This window comes from Hippocampus bargibanti, linkage group LG04 (assembly GCF_051943395.1).
Source record: "Hippocampus bargibanti isolate YZ-2025 linkage group LG04, ASM5194339v1, whole genome shotgun sequence".
NCBI lineage: Eukaryota > Metazoa > Chordata > Actinopteri > Syngnathiformes > Syngnathidae > Hippocampus > Hippocampus bargibanti.
The window spans coordinates 19812831-19830628 of record NC_142737.1 but is presented as its reverse complement, the minus strand read 5'-3'; the positions used below and the strand labels follow the sequence as shown (position 1 = coordinate 19830628).

General features: G+C 42.4%; 1 protein-coding gene and 1 long non-coding RNA gene across 4 annotated transcripts in view; one reads left to right on the top strand and one right to left on the bottom strand.

Moving 5' to 3' along the window:
• The window catches only part of LOC148899395 (uncharacterized), a 32078-nt gene extending 18768 nt beyond the window's left edge, over nucleotides 1-13310 (top strand). Inside the window, exons 3-8 of one of the 2 annotated variants that reach the window (XR_016114725.1) lie at nucleotides 1228-1428; nucleotides 10087-10199; nucleotides 10544-10733; nucleotides 11924-12129; nucleotides 12883-13051; nucleotides 13172-13310. This is a non-coding gene — a long non-coding RNA (uncharacterized LOC148899395). The remainder of the gene's footprint in view (nucleotides 1-1227; nucleotides 1429-10086; nucleotides 10200-10543; nucleotides 10734-11923; nucleotides 12130-12882; nucleotides 13052-13171) is intronic. The other variant, XR_016114726.1, reaches the window with a different exon arrangement.
• Nucleotides 1-17798, bottom strand: part of hmcn2 (hemicentin 2) — a 66018-nt gene that overhangs the window by 3427 nt on the left and 44793 nt on the right. The window contains exons 40-80 of one of the 2 annotated variants that reach the window (XM_088994614.1): nucleotides 17537-17733; nucleotides 17367-17448; nucleotides 17143-17274; nucleotides 16917-17060; nucleotides 16635-16794; nucleotides 16090-16214; nucleotides 15819-16002; nucleotides 15625-15722; nucleotides 13133-13411; nucleotides 12844-13034; nucleotides 12406-12487; nucleotides 12041-12177; nucleotides 11821-11962; nucleotides 11599-11743; nucleotides 10777-10904; nucleotides 10538-10694; nucleotides 10342-10463; nucleotides 10101-10265; nucleotides 9287-9394; nucleotides 9039-9173; nucleotides 8821-8955; nucleotides 8445-8714; nucleotides 7906-8096; nucleotides 7610-7823; nucleotides 7345-7479; nucleotides 7076-7266; nucleotides 6212-6293; nucleotides 5762-5932; nucleotides 5029-5181; nucleotides 4750-4887; nucleotides 4423-4544; nucleotides 4102-4342; nucleotides 3945-4004; nucleotides 3727-3846; nucleotides 3479-3613; nucleotides 2670-2789; nucleotides 2463-2588; nucleotides 1564-1692; nucleotides 1192-1485; nucleotides 428-547; nucleotides 216-342 (exon numbers count right to left, since the gene is read on the bottom strand). In XM_088994614.1, coding sequence (XP_088850740.1) covers nucleotides 216-342; nucleotides 428-547; nucleotides 1192-1485; nucleotides 1564-1692; nucleotides 2463-2588; nucleotides 2670-2789; nucleotides 3479-3613; nucleotides 3727-3846; nucleotides 3945-4004; nucleotides 4102-4342; nucleotides 4423-4544; nucleotides 4750-4887; nucleotides 5029-5181; nucleotides 5762-5932; nucleotides 6212-6293; nucleotides 7076-7266; nucleotides 7345-7479; nucleotides 7610-7823; nucleotides 7906-8096; nucleotides 8445-8714; nucleotides 8821-8955; nucleotides 9039-9173; nucleotides 9287-9394; nucleotides 10101-10265; nucleotides 10342-10463; nucleotides 10538-10694; nucleotides 10777-10904; nucleotides 11599-11743; nucleotides 11821-11962; nucleotides 12041-12177; nucleotides 12406-12487; nucleotides 12844-13034; nucleotides 13133-13411; nucleotides 15625-15722; nucleotides 15819-16002; nucleotides 16090-16214; nucleotides 16635-16794; nucleotides 16917-17060; nucleotides 17143-17274; nucleotides 17367-17448; nucleotides 17537-17733 — 6187 coding nt within the window. Of the gene's footprint in view, nucleotides 1-215; nucleotides 343-427; nucleotides 548-1191; nucleotides 1486-1563; nucleotides 1693-2462; nucleotides 2589-2669; nucleotides 2790-3478; nucleotides 3614-3726; nucleotides 3847-3944; nucleotides 4005-4101; nucleotides 4343-4422; nucleotides 4545-4748; nucleotides 4888-4995; nucleotides 5182-5761; nucleotides 5933-6211; nucleotides 6294-7075; nucleotides 7267-7344; nucleotides 7480-7609; nucleotides 7824-7905; nucleotides 8097-8444; nucleotides 8715-8820; nucleotides 8956-9038; nucleotides 9174-9286; nucleotides 9395-10100; nucleotides 10266-10341; nucleotides 10464-10537; nucleotides 10695-10776; nucleotides 10905-11598; nucleotides 11744-11820; nucleotides 11963-12040; nucleotides 12178-12405; nucleotides 12488-12843; nucleotides 13035-13132; nucleotides 13412-15624; nucleotides 15723-15818; nucleotides 16003-16089; nucleotides 16215-16634; nucleotides 16795-16916; nucleotides 17061-17142; nucleotides 17275-17366; nucleotides 17449-17536; nucleotides 17734-17798 lie in introns of those variants that run through there. The other variant, XM_088994615.1, reaches the window with a different exon arrangement.

Genomic DNA, 17798 nt, shown 5'->3' with positions numbered 1-17798 from the left:
CACACACACACATACATACATATATATATATATATATATATACATACACACACACACACACACACATATATATATATATATATATATATATATATATATATATATATATATATATATATATATATATATATATATATATACACACACACACACACACACACACACACACACACACACACACACATATATATAGTTTTTTTTTTATGGGAACTTACCCTGGACTTCTTCCACGCTGGTAGGATGCAGGACAGGGAGTGTCCAGGCATTGATATCCTCCTCTGGTGTTAAAACACATCTGATTGTGACCACATTGAATGCCTTTCTCCAAGCACTCGTCAGTGTCTAGAGTGGAGATGAAAGTTCACTTATTGTAATTCCGGAAAAGATGAAAGATACTGTATATTATCACAAACTGGTTTTCTAGTACCTTTACAATTTCTTCCATTGGATAGCAGCTCGTAGCCTGAAGGACATAGACACCGGAAACTGCCAATGGCGTTTTGACAATCATGCTGGCATGGCTTCCTGAGCAGACATTCATCCACATCTACAGAAATGACATTTTAGTGATAAGTATGAGCATGCCGAACAAAGCTGATATATTTATTGTTGGTTTTTATATTTTTAGGTGTTCTTTCCAAGGGTGATGACAACAATCAAACCGAATCGATTAAACAGTTTTCAAAAACCATTCGAGCCTTTGGATGTTCATGTGCCTGTCTGTGGTACCCTATGCAACGGCGAGCGATTCTCGTGATAGCTCTAAGAGGTAGAATCAGAATCAAAAAGCCTTTAATAGTCCCACAATGGGGAAATTTGGAGGCTACAAGTGTGTGGTGTTACCAAAAATTGGGACTCAAAGCAAGACATTGCCTTTCATTACTTTCTATGCCTGTTGATCAAAATGTGTTTTCTTGAAACCAGTCCATGGCGCAAACAAGGATTGGTGAACACTGTGTTGTACTAAAAGGATATTAACAACGGCATTCATCAACCTTCTTTGTACTTTCTTTTATCACATTGTAGACAAAATAAAATTCCATGCTCAACTCTAGTTAGTATAATTCAGTAAGATATTGCCAGATTAAAATTTGTTTTGGCCAACAATTTGATATCACGGGTAGTGCTTGCTGTAGTGGCTGAGCACTGTCATCAAACTGAGGACACAGGGAACCTTTGAGAAAAGCTTACCAACACATTTGCCGTCTCTGCTGGTGTATCCTACAGGGCAACTCTGCCTGGTAATACGAGATACCCCAAGAGGACGAGACAAAACCGGCCTGCCGAGGGTTGACACCAGCTGCGGCCGAAGTCTCGCTCTGACTCTAGTTCCATTCGTGAAGAACTGTCCTCTCTCCAGCCCCGCACATGAGCGTCCATCCCCAAGCAGCACAGTTCCAGGGGGACACAAGCACCTGAAGCTGCCAGGTACATTGCGGCACTGAAAGGAGCATGGATTTGGTGTCTGCTGGCATTCATCGACATCTGCAAGTAAACAACAGTGTACATATAATTGTACACATATTTGTGTCAAATATGCAAGAGATGAAGGCAATGTCCTACCCAGACATGGCAGACCAATTCCTTGAGAACGGTACCCTCTGGGACAGAGACACCCATATCCACCAATCGTGTTCTGACAGATCTGAGAGTAGCGACACATGTGACTTCCATCCTGACACTCGTCAATATCTTAAAAACAAGTGAGAAAAGGGACATCAAGCTATTAAAAACAAGACTAGTGAGAGGGGGTTAAAAAGTAGTACTTATGTTGGGTGTCATTTACAGATTTGGAAATTTTTACCAAAATTCCAGAGCGACTGACTACTTTACTACTACTACTACTTTACTACTACTTTATATGGTCCCAGCGTAGTCACACTAACAGAATTTTTATTCTTCAGTTCAACTGAGGGAGAAGAAGAGGGCTGCTTTTTTAATGTGACTTTACTGTCAAAATAAATAATACAAAAAAAACAGTAAAACAGTGAAACATAACAGCCCAGTGCAGTGCTGCATTAATTTTAAGTTTTGTTTGGTTACACCCTCCTGCGGTGTAAACAATGTAAACAACGGTTTGCAATTCCAAATGTAACGTGGCGACCTGAACTAAATTGTACCACTTGTTCGAAATGTGGCTTCATATTTAGTCTGTTCGTATCCTGTTGAGTATCTTAATGTGGAATCAAATTATAGCATTGAAGCAAGTTTTGCTGACATTATGAAGGTGAAGCAATGACGTCACGCTCCCTCTAAGCAATGTGTCAGTTTTCCTGTGTAATTGGACTCTGTTACACAATGTCAAATGCAGTGTCTTTACCCACTCGAGAAAAATGTTTTTCTAAAATTTCCTGGAAACCTTCAACGATAATCTTACATAATCTAACTTCTGTAGACTAGAAAACTGGAATTGCTTTGGAAATTCTCAACAATGAATGAAGTGAGAAAGAGCAGACACTAACCCAGGCACACTCCACTGTCTGCTTTGGTCATGCCAGCAGGGCAGCTGTCGATACACTGGTAACCTCCGTCAGTGTTCTGGCATTGCTGGTGAGCTGGGCACGCATTCCTCATGCACTCATTGATGTCTGTGAAAAGAATTAAGTTACTCCATCATTCAAATGTTAATACCCATATCCAATAACCGCTTTTGTGTTGAAATGGCCGACCGATGCATTGGTGTCCTGACAGCTGGTACCCAGGGTGGCAGATGCAGCGGTAGGAGCCCAAAGTGTTGAGACACTGATGTTGACACGGTGATAAAGTTGACTCTCGGCACTCGTCCACATCTAAAACACAAATCTGGATTCATCAGTCTGCTGTGTAAGTGCCGTAGGTTTAATTTAGAGATTACGGTTCATGATCACACATATAGGAATTATGCCTAGGCACAGGTGTCAAAGTTAAGTCCCGGGGGCTAAATCTGGCTGCCACATCATTTTATTCGGCCCCCGAAAGCAAAAACATTTGGCGCACCCAAAAGCTTTGATTTTCTTCAAAAGATGACCCTGCGCCTTATAGGCAGGGCGTCTTATATGTGAAGTAATATTGAGTTCACAACTACTGTCAGCAGCCACCAACTCCATTTCCCTCTGTAGAAGAAGTAATGCATAACTCCAGCCTCTACTGTAGCGCCTTATAATGTGGTGTGATTCATATTTGGAAACCCTTTCTATATATTTATATATTATATTTGGAAAACTTTGGTGTGCGCTTTATACTCCGGTGCGCCTTATATATGAAAAAAGTTTGAAAATACACCATTCATTGGGGTGCACCTTATACTCCGGTGCGCCTTATACACTGGAAAATATGGTACAATGTGGCCCGCGGCAAAAAAATTGTTTGACACCCTTGCCCAAAGGGATGGATCATATCTACCTACATCTATTAGCTGACAACCATTGCAGTCTCACTCTTTTTATCCATCCAATGAATGTATGGAAGAAAGAGTGAACAACAATAAAAGGCAACTTGCCTTCACAGCTGTTTCCTGAAGTGCTGGGCTTAAATCCCGCTCCACACTTGGCTTGGCAGCGGTAAGTGCCCACTGTGTTGATGCATTTTTGGTTGTATTGGCACATGTGCAAGCCCTGGGCACACTCGTCAATATCTGTTGGGTCCACGTGAAGAACAAGGGGAGCAATTACATCTTAATACAAATTGCAACCTGTCAATGCAGTCCGTGTTGTGTTTCTTAAAGAATATCACGTGTGCTTGTTTCACCATGGCATGCGTTGGTCTCGGTGGAGATGGTAAAACCTGAAGGGCAGACGCAGGAAAATCCTCCCATGATGTTGTTACATGAGTGAGAACAGGGAGACTGAAGGGCACATTCGTCCTCATCTAATCAGAACCACACACTGAATTACGATAAAGTGGAACAATCACATACATTTAGAGTTAAATATCAACAATCTATTCGTGAGGTGGAGGCCAACTACCAGCACAGTATGAGGTTGTGTCGAGGAGAAAGCCTGTAGGACAACTTTCTTCATATCCATCTGCAAGCACAACAATTAAGCATGAAATGTTTGATTCCCCAAATGTATTTACTAGATGCATTTATTTGACATTTTCACCCCAAAAAAATCCTCTGACCTGGTATGAGAAGGCTGGCAGTGAAGTGGAAGTCCAATGTAAGAGTAAGCATATTGTAGACACTATTCATTCCGGAAACCTTCAACAGCTGGAGCAGAGGGCCCTGACGATTCTCCTCACCCTCGTAAATTATGGTGTGATTGCAGCGCAAGACCATGGGCCTCCCTCCCCTGTGGTGGTTCTGCACCGACCAAGAGTACATCTGCCCTTGGCCTGTCTGTACGTAGGACTCATCAAACTCCTACAAGATACACAATTCCATTTTAGAAATTGAGCCAACTGATAAAAATGCTCAGATAACAAGGGGAGTTCTGAACACACCTGGAGGCTCAGATGTGAGGTTGTCAATGACGGAGGAACAAATCCATTGATTACAATGTCAATCAGTAAAACTCCCTCGGAATCAAGTCCTCTGGCAACATGGGTGAGACGAAGGACCTCCCCTGGTTGAAGGAATTCCAAACGATATTTTACACATCCAATTGAGAGGATGCGGCCTTCCAAACACAAATCTGTAACGCCATCTTGTGGTTCTTTTGTAAATAACATGACGTAGAAGTCATTAAAAGCCTGACTGTCAGCACTGTTGCTATGGTGCTGTGATGTGGTGTGGGGTTAGGGGGTGAAGAAGTTGAAACAACAGAAAACCTGTGTCAAATTCCAGCTGAGAGTCCTGCCTGAACTGGCCGTGTGTGAAGGAGTAACCATTCCTCGTGGGCCCGTTCTGCAGCACAGTGGTCCAGTAGATCGGTGCAAAAACAGATACCAGCACCCGCAGCAAGGGTCCTGCCACGTAATCATCAATAAACTAAATTAGAGCAAGACTGGAATCTACGCGCAATCCACAATGAAGCGAGCAGAAAATGATGTCCCCCCTGGTGACATATACTCAACATCAATCTTTTCAGCGTTCTGTGTGCTACGAACCCAGACTTGGCGGAATGTTGTCAAGACGGGCCTGCAAAGTGCTGCTCCCTTTCTCTTTATTATCTGTGATATTGGCCTCGAGGAAGGACACACCGAACTCCCTTTCGTTGACCATGCCTATTAGGCTGCCTCTGGTCTTACGAGGGGCTTCACCTATCATGAGAAAAAAAATACATTACAGATGCATCCGAATACAACGTGGATAACTATGCTTGGAAAATGAGAAGAAGGAACATAACACTGTGTCTACTGTATACACCACATGCACAGATTGCTTGCGCAAATTATGTTATGAGGAAAAAAAACTAATTAGGAGCTCTAAATAGCTCCAACCATGGGTGACATGATAATGCAATTATAGTCGAGGGGCACTTGGTGAGTGTCGGCCCTTTTGCATGAAACAGGATAAGATGCAACATGACTTCTATTGTGCCTTCCATATGTAATACTAGATTGTTGAAGAGATGTACATACTGTATATAGCTGTCCAAATATCATGCAAATACATTGGAAATTGGATTTTTTACAAATTAACAAATCAACAGTTGACCAGCCTCACTGAACCAACATGTATACCGACTCCATTGCGCATCCATTTATAGAATGGCTTTTTTATTTTTTATTTTTTTTTGGAGGGCTGATTTTTTTATTCTACATAATGAGGATAAATATACTGTAGGATTTTAGTTAAACTTGACAAAGGCACACCACATTATAAGGCGTTTAGTTAAACCTGGACAAAGGCCGGCATGACATGTCCTGGAGTCTATACTGGCCCCAATGCATGTTCGTCCACCATTAACTGGTTCCGGGTTGTTGCAAAGTCGACTGCGCTCTTGGGAGCCTTGACCACAGATGCTACTACAAGGACCCCAGTCTTGCCAGTTGGAGTAGCCTCCATTAACTAAGATATAGAGGAAAAATAATAGTTTTCATTCGCAACATTTGAAGAAAATCCAGTCACAACCAAGAGAGCATTGGTGATGGAACAACCTCAAACCATAAATAACATAAATGACCAATGAATAGAATAGGACAGCTTCAGTAACATAGTGTGTGAAATCTGGTGGACAGGAGTTTTACTGTGTGTAATTTGACAGAGAAGATAGGCTGTGTGACAGATCCAAAGGATGCTCTTTCCTTAAACATGGTTAAATTATAATCAAGTCAACTGAAAACTCACTCTGAACCTGGAGAGTAATGGTCCGTTCAGCTGAACCTGCTTCACTCTCAGCCACACATTCATAATCCCCTTCATCTGCAGCCTGTCGAGTTAAATGACAGACAAGTATTGATTAAAGTCGTTCTCTCATAAAAACAAACCATTAGGACCCAACTAAGTCTTTAATTTAACCCAACAGTACATCTGCAATGCTTTTTCCAATGGGAAACGTGACTGCACCTGATCCTACCCGAGATGACAGGGTGAAAGACGGTGTAAGTGTAAACTCTGACCAGATTATACCAGGGCGCATATCTACAAACAAGCCTCCATAATCACAGGTAGGCCAATATTACTAAACAGGAGCCCCCCACCATTGACTCAAAAGCAAAAAGCTTTGTCATCATATAAGGTAATAAGGCATGAAATAACATCAATGGATGGACAAGGAAATAGCGCAATACACTGTTGGCTCGTTGAGAGTTGATGTGACTTGGCAAGGTATTGAAGGGCCAAGTTGAAGAATATCATAGTGTGGGAAGAACTGTCGTCTCAGCTGCAGTCTATGCAATTACGGTAGGGGTCAGGGACATAACGATGTTAGAGGCCAAGAAAGGCAGGCCAGAGTCTGGGAACATCCAGTTCTTTGTTGACTTCCTACTTCTGTTGATAATGCTGTTAGTTTCTCAATGCAGTGCCTCCAATCAGATTGTGTTGGAAACTGGGAAATGCCAGTTAGCCACACAGGGGAAGTCTGAATTGTATGAATGTGTTTACTTTCAGAAAATTAACTAAATAAATAAAAATCACATTCTCTCTTGTAAACGTTGCCAATTCAAACTTGACCAATAAGCAAGGAATAGAATGTGTGAAGTTTGTATTTACAGTGAGACTGTAAATGATCAGTGATCCATTGTGAAGTGGCTGCATGCGGACAGAGTGGCGCAAAGGTTTTCCATTTCGAAGCCAGCGGAGTACAGGCTTGGGATCTCCATGGACCGGACAGTCAAACACAGCGGAACCACCTTGAATGACGGTTTGTGACGTGTGGGCTTCACCCTTCAGCACGGGAGGCTCTAAGAAACACACATAGTATACAGAGATAATCAATCGCATGTTCAGTCAGAGATTTTTGCTAATCAGTCAGAGTTTACCTCTGACGCGGACAAAGGAGAGCGCCCGGATGGAGCCCACGCTGTTTTCCGCGACACACACGTAGGTGCCAGCATCACTCATAGTCACATTGTCGATGAAGATGGTGTTCCTGCCTGCATCATCTTCAGTGGCACCTACAAAATGTGGTGAATCAAACACATTATTTTACTGAGTATTACTCTACATTGGAACGCTATGAAACGTCTTTACGATCGCATTTTGCCAGGGGAGGGGCTTAGCAACACCATTCAAAGTAAATGATACCTTCGTAAGGTTTGTTGTTGACTGTCCAGGAGATGACAGGAGCAGGTGTTCCCTGTGCGTGGCAGGTCAAGGCCAGATCATGTCCTTTGTTCAAGGTTATATCACCTGGTAGCTCTTTAAAGGCAGGCCGCATGTTGACGGACAGATGAATCTCCTGTCTTGTGGAGCCTGCCGCATTGGTGGCCACACATGTGAACATTCCAGCATCTCCTGGCTATGTAAGGAAAGACAAATTAGAGTCATTCATTGAGCCAAAATTGGGCTGACATCGAAGCTGATGATGTTCTACAACTCACCTCAGCCCTCTCAATAATCAGCTCTCCGGACCTCAGAGTGTTAAATTTTCCCAGAATGTTGAGCAAAATGTCGCCATCCTTTTCCCATGAAACTGTGGGGTCTGGTGAACCGTGAGCCACACAAGGTAACAAGGCCTGAAATCCTTGAATGACTGACATCTCTGTTTGCCCAGGAAGAATCATTGGGGGGACTGAAAAACAATCAAAGGACAACTTTACTGTGACTCTGAGTTTCTAAAAGCTTTCATTCCCACCTGTCCACCCTTTCATGTGATTGCATCAAAGCGACTGACAAGGCATCGTTCCTTTCAAAACCATAATGGCTATATGGGTTTGCGTGTTACAATAGCAAAAACATTCTTATATCTCATCTCATCAATGCAGAAGAGGGTGTGAATTCCTCTCTTGCCATATATTTGAATGGCAACATTTTCTTTTCAGTCCGATGCTTGGCTAAACTATAATAATTGCAGCTGATTTTAATCAACAAATAATATGCAGTGCATTTTCATATGAACAAACCAACAGCCTTTACTCACTTTGAATAAGTAGTCTGATATCATGACTGGTTCTGCCAGCCAGATTCTTGGCAGTGCATGTGTATGTCCCTGCATCACTGCGCTGGGTAGAAGTGATCGCCAGTGTACCATTTGCATATAAATGAATATGAGGACTGTCAATTATAGGCCTCCTGACTTTGTGCCAAGTAACTTCCGGTTGTGGCTGACCATCTGCCGCACACTCCAGACTGACTGGTCGGCCCAATACGGCAGTGTATTCCACATGGGGCACACTCAACACTGGTGGAACTGAGCACACACAAGGATAAAAAGAACACGTTATCATCATGTCACGCAATTCGAATACACACGTTAATCATGTCTCGATCGATTTCTGAAAGAAAAAGTATACTACCTTGTAGCACAAGTTTAGTTCTACCCACAGCCACACCAGCTTCATTTTTTGCCAGGCATTGGTACAGCCCAGCATCCCCAAGTGTAACCCGAGCAAACTTGAGGGCGCCATTTGAAAGCACTGCCAGCCTGTGACCTGGAAACAAAATCAAAGCATTTTTGAAAGAAATACAGTATGTCGTTTCTCCTTTCTTACGATTCATTATGTATTGATGTTACCCGCTGCGATAGGAACACCCTCTCTTTGCCAGGTAATGGACGGTCTAGGAAATCCTTGTACTTCACAAGGTAGGACGGTCCCGTGATTTAACACTACTTGTACTTCCTCTGCCATTGGCCTGATTTCTGGGGACTCTATCGGATCAAGATAAAATCAGATTATCTTGTCATTTGTTTACGTGATATGCATTTTTAATCATACACATGATATTGTGTCAGATCCTTGTTGCTAACAAATGGCTACCCACCTTGCACCGTAAGTGAGATGTGTTTATGAGCCACCCCAGCTGTATTACGAGCAGAGCAAGTGTACCTGCCGGCGTGACTTGGTAACACGGCAGTTATCTCCAACACTCCTGCATAGAGGATAGCAGTGGTATATGCAATGTTCACATACAAACAGAGATGGTCTGCAACATATATTTTGTCCAGTGGCAGGAACAACGGCATGCGATCCCCAATAGAATGAAATAAAACACCCCTGACCTGACATAAAAGTACAGACTATGAAAAACAAATGCTACATCATGAATGTCATTTGCTAAATATGTTCACATTACAGCCTACACCTACTCCACTTTGAAGTTGACATTTCATCTCTATGTGATGACCGTTTTGTGGTGTGTCATGACTGGAAAAAAAATAAAGTTCCACTGAGAACTTTTTTGTGTCTTAATTTACCATATTTTCCGGTGTATAAGGCGCACCGGAGTATAAAGCACGCCTCCAATGAATGGTGTATTTTCAGACTTTTGCCATATATAAGGCGCACCTTCAATGAATGAAAAAAGTTATCCAAATACAGTATAATAATGTATATAAATACATAAAAGTTTTCCAAATAAGGCATACCACATTATAAGGTGTTACAATAGAGGCTAGGGTTATGCACTACTTCTTCTACGGGGGGGGGAAATTGAGTCGCTGGCATAGGCTACAGTCATTGCGAGTCCCAAGTGTATTTATCTGCCTCTTAATCGGGGTAATTGACGAGTTTTCTCTGTGTTTTACATGACACTACATGCAATAAATGTTATTACACATGTAGAGACGGTTCCTGACCAGTAGGAAGGATGCGATAACTTCCTCCTCGAGAGCTCAGTCTGGCTCCGCCTTTTGTCCAGGAGACTGTAGGCTGAGGTCGGCCTTTGACATGACAAGGTAACTCCACTGGAGACATTTTCACCGCAGTGACTGTTGTGACATCATCTTCAATAGATGGTGGGACTACAAAAGAAAGGCACATAAATACAATTACTGAATGTTTAACTGCTGTCTAATTGTCTAATCTCAAAATTCATACCTTGGAGATCGACCTCAATAACCCTGCGCTCTTCTCCAACATCATTCACAGCTGTACACTCAAAGTAACCTTCATCTTCATTAGATGGTGATAAAATTATCAGGGACCCAGACGATAATAACCTTTAAAAAGAAGGAATTACGTTTCACTGTTTTTATACTTATCACAGATGTCATTAAAGAAAGTATGTATTTACCTATAGGCACCTGATTGCTGGTTACCATCAAGAGGAGAGCCATTCCTTCTCCAAGACACTTTAGGAGGGGGTATGCCTGTTGTCTCACAGCTCAAGACAGCTCTGATGCCTGTGGTGACCGTCATGTTAAACGGACCTGGACTGATTGAAGGACCCACTAGCACGACACAGAGCAGATTCCAACATGTTGACCCAGGTCACAAATTTCAGTTTCATTTTTCTCTTTTTCTATTATTTACCAAAAACTCTGAGATTGATTCCCCGGTGGTCTGAGCCTGCCTGGTTTGAGGCTGTGCAGTGGTAACGGCCAGCATCGCTCAACTGAACCCCATGCACATGTAAGGAGCCTTCTGGTAACATGGTGTACCTGAAATATTTCATGTTGAATCCTTTTCGGAAAATACATCCAATAAGAGTTTAGTGCAAGTCATTCTCAGTCAGTGTTAAAGATAAAAAGGTTGTGGGCTTCAACATGAATGTGTATGATGCAATTTTATTCGTTGGAATCCTTGGACAAATTCCTGCAAATTAATTAATTGCGACATTGTTTGAAAATGCTTCCTCAAAATGCTTTTTGATTTTGATACTTCAACTAACAACGAAAAAAGAAGTTTGACTATATTTGAAGTATGTACAGTATTGGGTTTATCGTGATCGTTCGTTCCTGATTCATAGCTTTTCAGGGAGTTGATGGCAGAGGATGGTTAAATCAGCAGGAAGCCAGTTGTTGCACAGAATAAGTTAGTTTAATCTTGAAGACCGCGGAGACATTGTGGGAGGTCGGCCGAGGAGGAGGCAGGAAGAGAGAGAGAGAGTAGCGCGGACTGGGAGAGCATTTATATGACACTGTGCGACGCAATAGGATGTGACGTAATGGGATGCAACATCATGTAAAGGAGGGCAGGATATGACGTTTCAGGAAGTCCAAAACGTAAACAAAGATTAGAAAGAGATGTTTAAAGATGTTCGTATAGCGAATTACCCCAACATACAGTACATGGTTTACCAGAAATATGAAATTCAACCAAGCTGTTGTGGGAAAACACATAATAAAGACCTACTTGTTGTTATCGTGGAGGATAGGGAAGCCATCTTTTCGCCACATGATTGCAGGAGTCGTGCCATCCTCGACTTCACACGGTAAAACTGCATCCTGGCCTATATGAGCTGTCACCACTGTGCTCCTCTCCTTTATTACCGGTGGCACTGGGAGAAAGAAGTATGATTAAGGTCGACTGTGCCGGACGAGTTTTAACCAAATATCTGGTAAAAGAGCAATTTACAGAGAATCTCCACAATGAAGAAGAGACTGGTGCTTCCTGCTATGTTGCTAACCACACAACTGTACTGGCCACTGTCATCGGGTCTGACATCTTGTATTTCAAGGTACTGGCCTCCTGCAAGCTGCTGAATGCGACCACCCAGCTGATTGGAGAGAAGAATGTGACTGAGAGATGTTCTTCGAATTCACGAACTGTTTGTGAATGTGTTCACATCGTGTACCTGAATTTCGACCTCATCCTTGTACCACTCTATATCAGGAGGAGGCTCACTGTCAGCCAAGCACTCCAGGGTCAAATGTCCATTAAGCGGTATTGACAAAGTCCTCACATCTTCAGAGCCAACCAGGGTCGGTGGGACTGTAGCATGAACAATGTTTACATAATCACATACTTATTCAGAAAACATTAGATTGTGCAGTTCAAATAATGTAAAACTCATTACGCACAATATGCACTGTAATCTACATGAGTCCACACTCGATATGAATGTTAAAGTATGAAAGCACAATGTGTGAAAGGAGCATCAAGCCTTGTAAAGGGAGGCGTTAAAATAAAGTTGTCTCTTCAATCCAGAACTTCTCTCACCTTGTACTCGAACCCAAAAGTTTCTCCCATCCTCTCCAGCCGGGCTGCTGGCCAAGCAAGTGTACAGACCTGCATCCTCAACCTTGAAGGAGACAGTGTTTGACAGATTGACTGTCTTGCCCAGTCTCAAATTTAGATTGTGTGACTTTTTTATTTGGTTCTAGTCTGCAGAACTGTCCCATAAAAATAGTGAAGCATCATACTAGATTTTCTACAATGCGTAATGACAATTGGACAACAAAGACTAAAATGTGTATATATTCTTGATATATTAACAATTCAGCTGTTTTAAACGCAGATGTCTGCAGATCTCTGAGATTATTTTATTTTCTCTTTCAAACCAGTAATTCTTTCAGCCATGCTCTATTTTTCCTTGGTACAATTATGACCGCACATGCACTGTAGCGTTTGTGGCTGTTAGAAAATGTTGGTGCCTACCTGAATTTTGCTAAGACTGAGAATGTGTCCCGCATCCAGAACGATGTCGTTTTCACCCAGCGGACGACCATCTTTAAGCCACATCAGGGTAGGGGGTGGGACTCCCTCTGCAGAGCACTCCAACTCTAATGGGCTGTTTACTGCAATTGTCAACTCTTCTGGGGTACTAGACTTGGAAATCTTTGGTGGCTCTGCATCAGAGTTAAAGGTGCTTTGTCGAAACACGTTCAGGCAAAAATATAGACAGCATCCAGCCGATTATTATTATTATTATTGTTGTTATTAATACCAAGTATGGTGAGATTAAAACTCTTTGTGCTGCTTCCAGCCTGGTTACTGGCAACACAGCTGTAGAGGCCTGCCTCTGAGGGTGACACATCAGGCAGCTGCAGTCGTGTCTCCTGTCCATCCAGCAACAAGTTGCGGTGAAGTGACATTGGCTGGCCGTCCTTCATCCACGTCAATGTTGGAGGAGGAACGCCACGGGCCTCACAAGTCAGCGTTACGAGGGATCCTTGCACAACTGTCACAGGTTCCACTGGTTCTACATGATCTACACCAGGTGGCACTGTAGAGCATATAACCCTGTGACATACCGAAATGCTACTAACTGTAGTAATAATATAATAAAATAAAATGAAACATTTGAGTGCATATATTATATAACTACTGCACTGCATTTATAAGTGCATTTATTCATGTTGAGTGGTAGTGGTGGTGGTGGGGGAGCTGTTGGTGGGGGGAAATTAGTTTTGAAAGCTGATGGGAACTACAGTAAAGTCTCGTTATATCGATATTGGTTATATCGATAGTACCGCTTATTACGATAGTATTTTCATTTCCCTTGCACGTTTCTAGTCTTTTTATGTATAATTCGTACCGTTTAGTACGATACCCGGTTATTACGATAATCCGGTTATTACGGTGCTCCTTTTCATCCCCCGCCGGCCATTTTTGTTGTTTATATCGATATATCCGTCGCGCCATTGGTCAACTTGGTCACGTGTCTTGTTACGTGTGCCGCCATCGGTCGCGCCATTGGTCGACTTGGTCACATGAGCCGCCATCGGTCGCGCTATTGGTCGACTTGGCCGTGTGACTTTGTCACGTGACACGCCATCGGTCGCGCCATCGGTCGCGCCATTGGTCAACTTGGTCACGTGTCTTGGTTACGTGTCACGCCATCAGTCGTGCCATTGGTCGACTTGGTCAGGTGACTTGGTTACGTGCCCAGCACCCGTGTAGCAGAGCCATTTTCATTTTCAGACGCTAGCTCGTGTGTAGCAGACGAGATTGAAGTGTTTGTGTTAAAAGGTAAAAATGGGAAGCAGAAGATTGATGACTTTTTTAAATTGTATACATAATACAGTAAGATGTAAGCGTTGCAGTTTCCCTGTTGTGTTATGTACATGCCCACTGTACTGTATATGAATGCAATCGTTTTTTGCAACAATGTTTCTTGTTTTGTCTGCTGAAGCGCGATGATTTAGAAAATTATTAACATTCCATACTGTGTATTAAAGGACAGCCGATGTCACTTTTTATTCAAATGCAAATAAAAATGACTTCACGCCAAGACGTCTTGCATTGCTTGTGAATCCAAACAATGGCTTCAGATTCGGATAATATGCTTTCTTGTTACACATCCAGTTATGAATATGTTTCAAATACACTGTAGTTCTGAAGATTAAAGCATACATGTTTACAATCATTAAAGAATTATATGTGCCATTTTGAGGCAACATTGGGGGAACATCTCTCACCCAAAAAAAAGGGAGCTAATGGCCAGCTCCGTTTCTTATATGGCGCTTGGCTGCCCTCTTTTGGCGGCTTTTGTTTAATGCAGTTCGGCGCAGGATCGGATATATCGATAGTCCCGGTTATATCGATATTTTTTCGGACTCCCTTGAATATCGATATAACGAGACTTTACTGTACTTTGTAAATGAGTTCTTGGTAGCTGCATGGTTGTTGTGCATTAAACATTAAAGGACAACCGACGTCACTTTTTTGTTTCTTAACTGACATCAGAAAAACGTTTTATAGCATCTAAAATACCCAAAACATGATATTTTTATTCAAATGCAAAACACCAATAAAAATGACTTAAAGTGTCCAAAATCTGCAAAAAATTGAGATGCGAATTGGGCCTTTTCAGAAAGTCCCGCCCAATTCGTGACGTCACGCCAAGACGTGCTGGAGAATCAAAACAATGGCTTCAGATTCGGAGAATATGCTTTCTTGTTACACATCCAGTTATGAATATAGTTCTGAAGAGGAAAGCATACATGTTTGCAATCGATTAAATAATTTATTCTGTGTCATTTTGAGGCATCTGGACTGTAATGCAGCGTCCCAGAAAAGAGGCAGAAAATGGCGACCAAGCTCCCTGTGAGGAATTAATCAGCCCGTTTCCACAGCTGATAAATTCCTTATATGGAGCTTGGTCGCCCTCTTCTGGTTCATTTTGGTGCAACATGACGTTTTCAGACCAAACAAGCACAGCAAAATGTATTGACGTGATGGAAGGACTGCTACACTGTGTCCTTTTTTCGGTCAGGGGCGTTCCTTCAGTGACGTCACGTACGGACTCGTCACCAACTCAAAAACAAGACTTCCGGAATATTCAGCGCAAGTCTTAAAACGTAAAATATAGCTATATGCGGTGGAATCTTTGTAAAATACGCTCTGTAGAAGTCATTTGAAGCCTTTTTACAAATTATGGACACAACTTGTCCGGAGAAGTCGGTTGTCCTTTAAATGTGTGTGTACTGATGGTACCTTGGACCTGGACGTCATAGCTAAGCTCAGCAAGACCAGCTCGACTGCGAGCTATGCATGTGTAAACTCCAGCATCTGACAAGTGAACGGGAGAAATCCTAAATGAAACAAATGGACAGTCAGCATCAAGTTAATCGACAGTAGTAGTAGTAGTTAGCAGACAACATACACAGTAATTAGCACTGCAGACAGACCTCAGTACTGAATCACCAGAGATTAAGCGTGTATTGGGTGATAAAAGTAGAGGGTGTCCATTCCTGAGCCAGCTGATCTGAGGTGGAGGATTTCCATCAGCATGGCACTCAAGAGTCAACACACTATCCTCTATAGCCTGCACCATTTTTGGTTCGATGGTCCCGCCCAATATGGATGGTTGTACTGCAACAAAAAGTAAATAAATAAACAAACAACAACCGATACGTAATGTTTAATCGAAAATGATGGCAGTTGAATGTTAAAACTGACCAAGAACAAAAAGTGTGAAGATCTTGCTCTCCTGGCCAGCAGGACTGACAGCCAAGCAGGTATACGTTCCAGAATCCTCAGGACTAAGCTTTCGTAAAGTTAATGTGCTGCCATCAGGTGTCACACTAATAAATAACAAGTACAACATAGTTTAAATGCTGTGAACACCGGAATAACATTATCATTATTATCATCACTGCCTCGCGATGTTCTCACGGTCAAAAAAATGGTTCTTTGATACGCTTTCATTTATCATAAAGGTGACCAAACATATATATACATAACATACACAACATATTTCCATACCAGATGCTGTTAATGTTCTCCATAAATAAATCAATTGGTTTCTCAACACATTTATCACCTATGCTTACAAAATTGGATGCTAATGATGTTTTTAGTTTATTCCACAAATTTTAGGGGAATGACAACGATGAATAGATTAGGCTGTTGTAAAACAAATTGAGCTACTTTGTGAATGCAAACAATGACCTCATCAAGTACACTGTTGTTCTGTCAGGGAATGTAGGCTGGAGTTAACTCACGCAACGTGATGTGTATCTGACTCTTCCAAAGTCAAGCCATCTTTAAACCAGCTAAGGTGAGGTACGGGGTTTCCAGCGGCTTTGCACTCAAGTGTTGCGTCTTCTCCCATGGGTGCACTCACCTCGGATGAATGATCAGACTCCACAATAGTTGGCAACACTACATCGGAAAAAAGACAACTGGTCAATTCAAATAATATTTTGTTCTGTCATGGATGACACTTTAATTTCATATAATAATGTATAGCCATTGTTTTAATACATGAATGTCAGTTTTTTTACCCTGCACTGTGAGAACATAATCCTTTTGTTCCTGTCCTTCACTGTTCTTAGCCACGCAAGTATAAGTTCCCGCATGAGACAGAGTAAGAGGTCCCAATTCAAGGCGATTCCCCCGAATAGACCATTGCCACTGCTGGCTACTCTCTGGAAAGAGACAATTTTTAATTTTACGCTGGCTGATACTTACAGGAACTGTCGTATTTCAATTTCTTTGTCAAAGTCTAACCAATAGGTGTTCCATCCTTGAGCCATGTGATGCTTGGCACAGGGACGCCTGAGGCCTCACATCGAAGGGATACGTGAGAGCCCAGGGTGAAGTTTAAGGCATCAGGAAGAGGCTCATCAAGGACAGGTGGAACTGTCAAAATAAAAGTGGGCATGATGGTTAAAACAATGACCACAAAACTTGCTTCACTGTAGTCGTCCGTCACGCAAAAGAGATATTCGCACCATGAACTGCCAGTGTGAAAGTCCTGTCGACCTGTCCAGCCACATTGGATACTTTGCAAGTATAGGTGCCCCCGTCCGCCACCTGGGAGCAAACAATTCCCAAAGGAATTATTTCTTGTGTGAGAGTCAAGTTTGACAATTTGTGTTTGAAAGCTAAAAGTTTTCCTGACCTGAACTCCTGTGATCTCCAGCTGATGACGATCTGTCTGCAGTCCATTGCCTGGAACTAGTTGGAGTCCATTTTTATACCACGTGACCTCGGGTTCAGGGACACCATGCGCCTCACATTGTAGGGTTACAGAGGAGCCAAGCTGCGGGGTCAGCACATCTGACTCGGCATCAAGACGAGGCCTCAGCGTGGGCAGGACTATTGGTTTGCATTTGGAATGAGGACATGATCTCATTGTGATTCATTGCTAGTTGTCACGATTT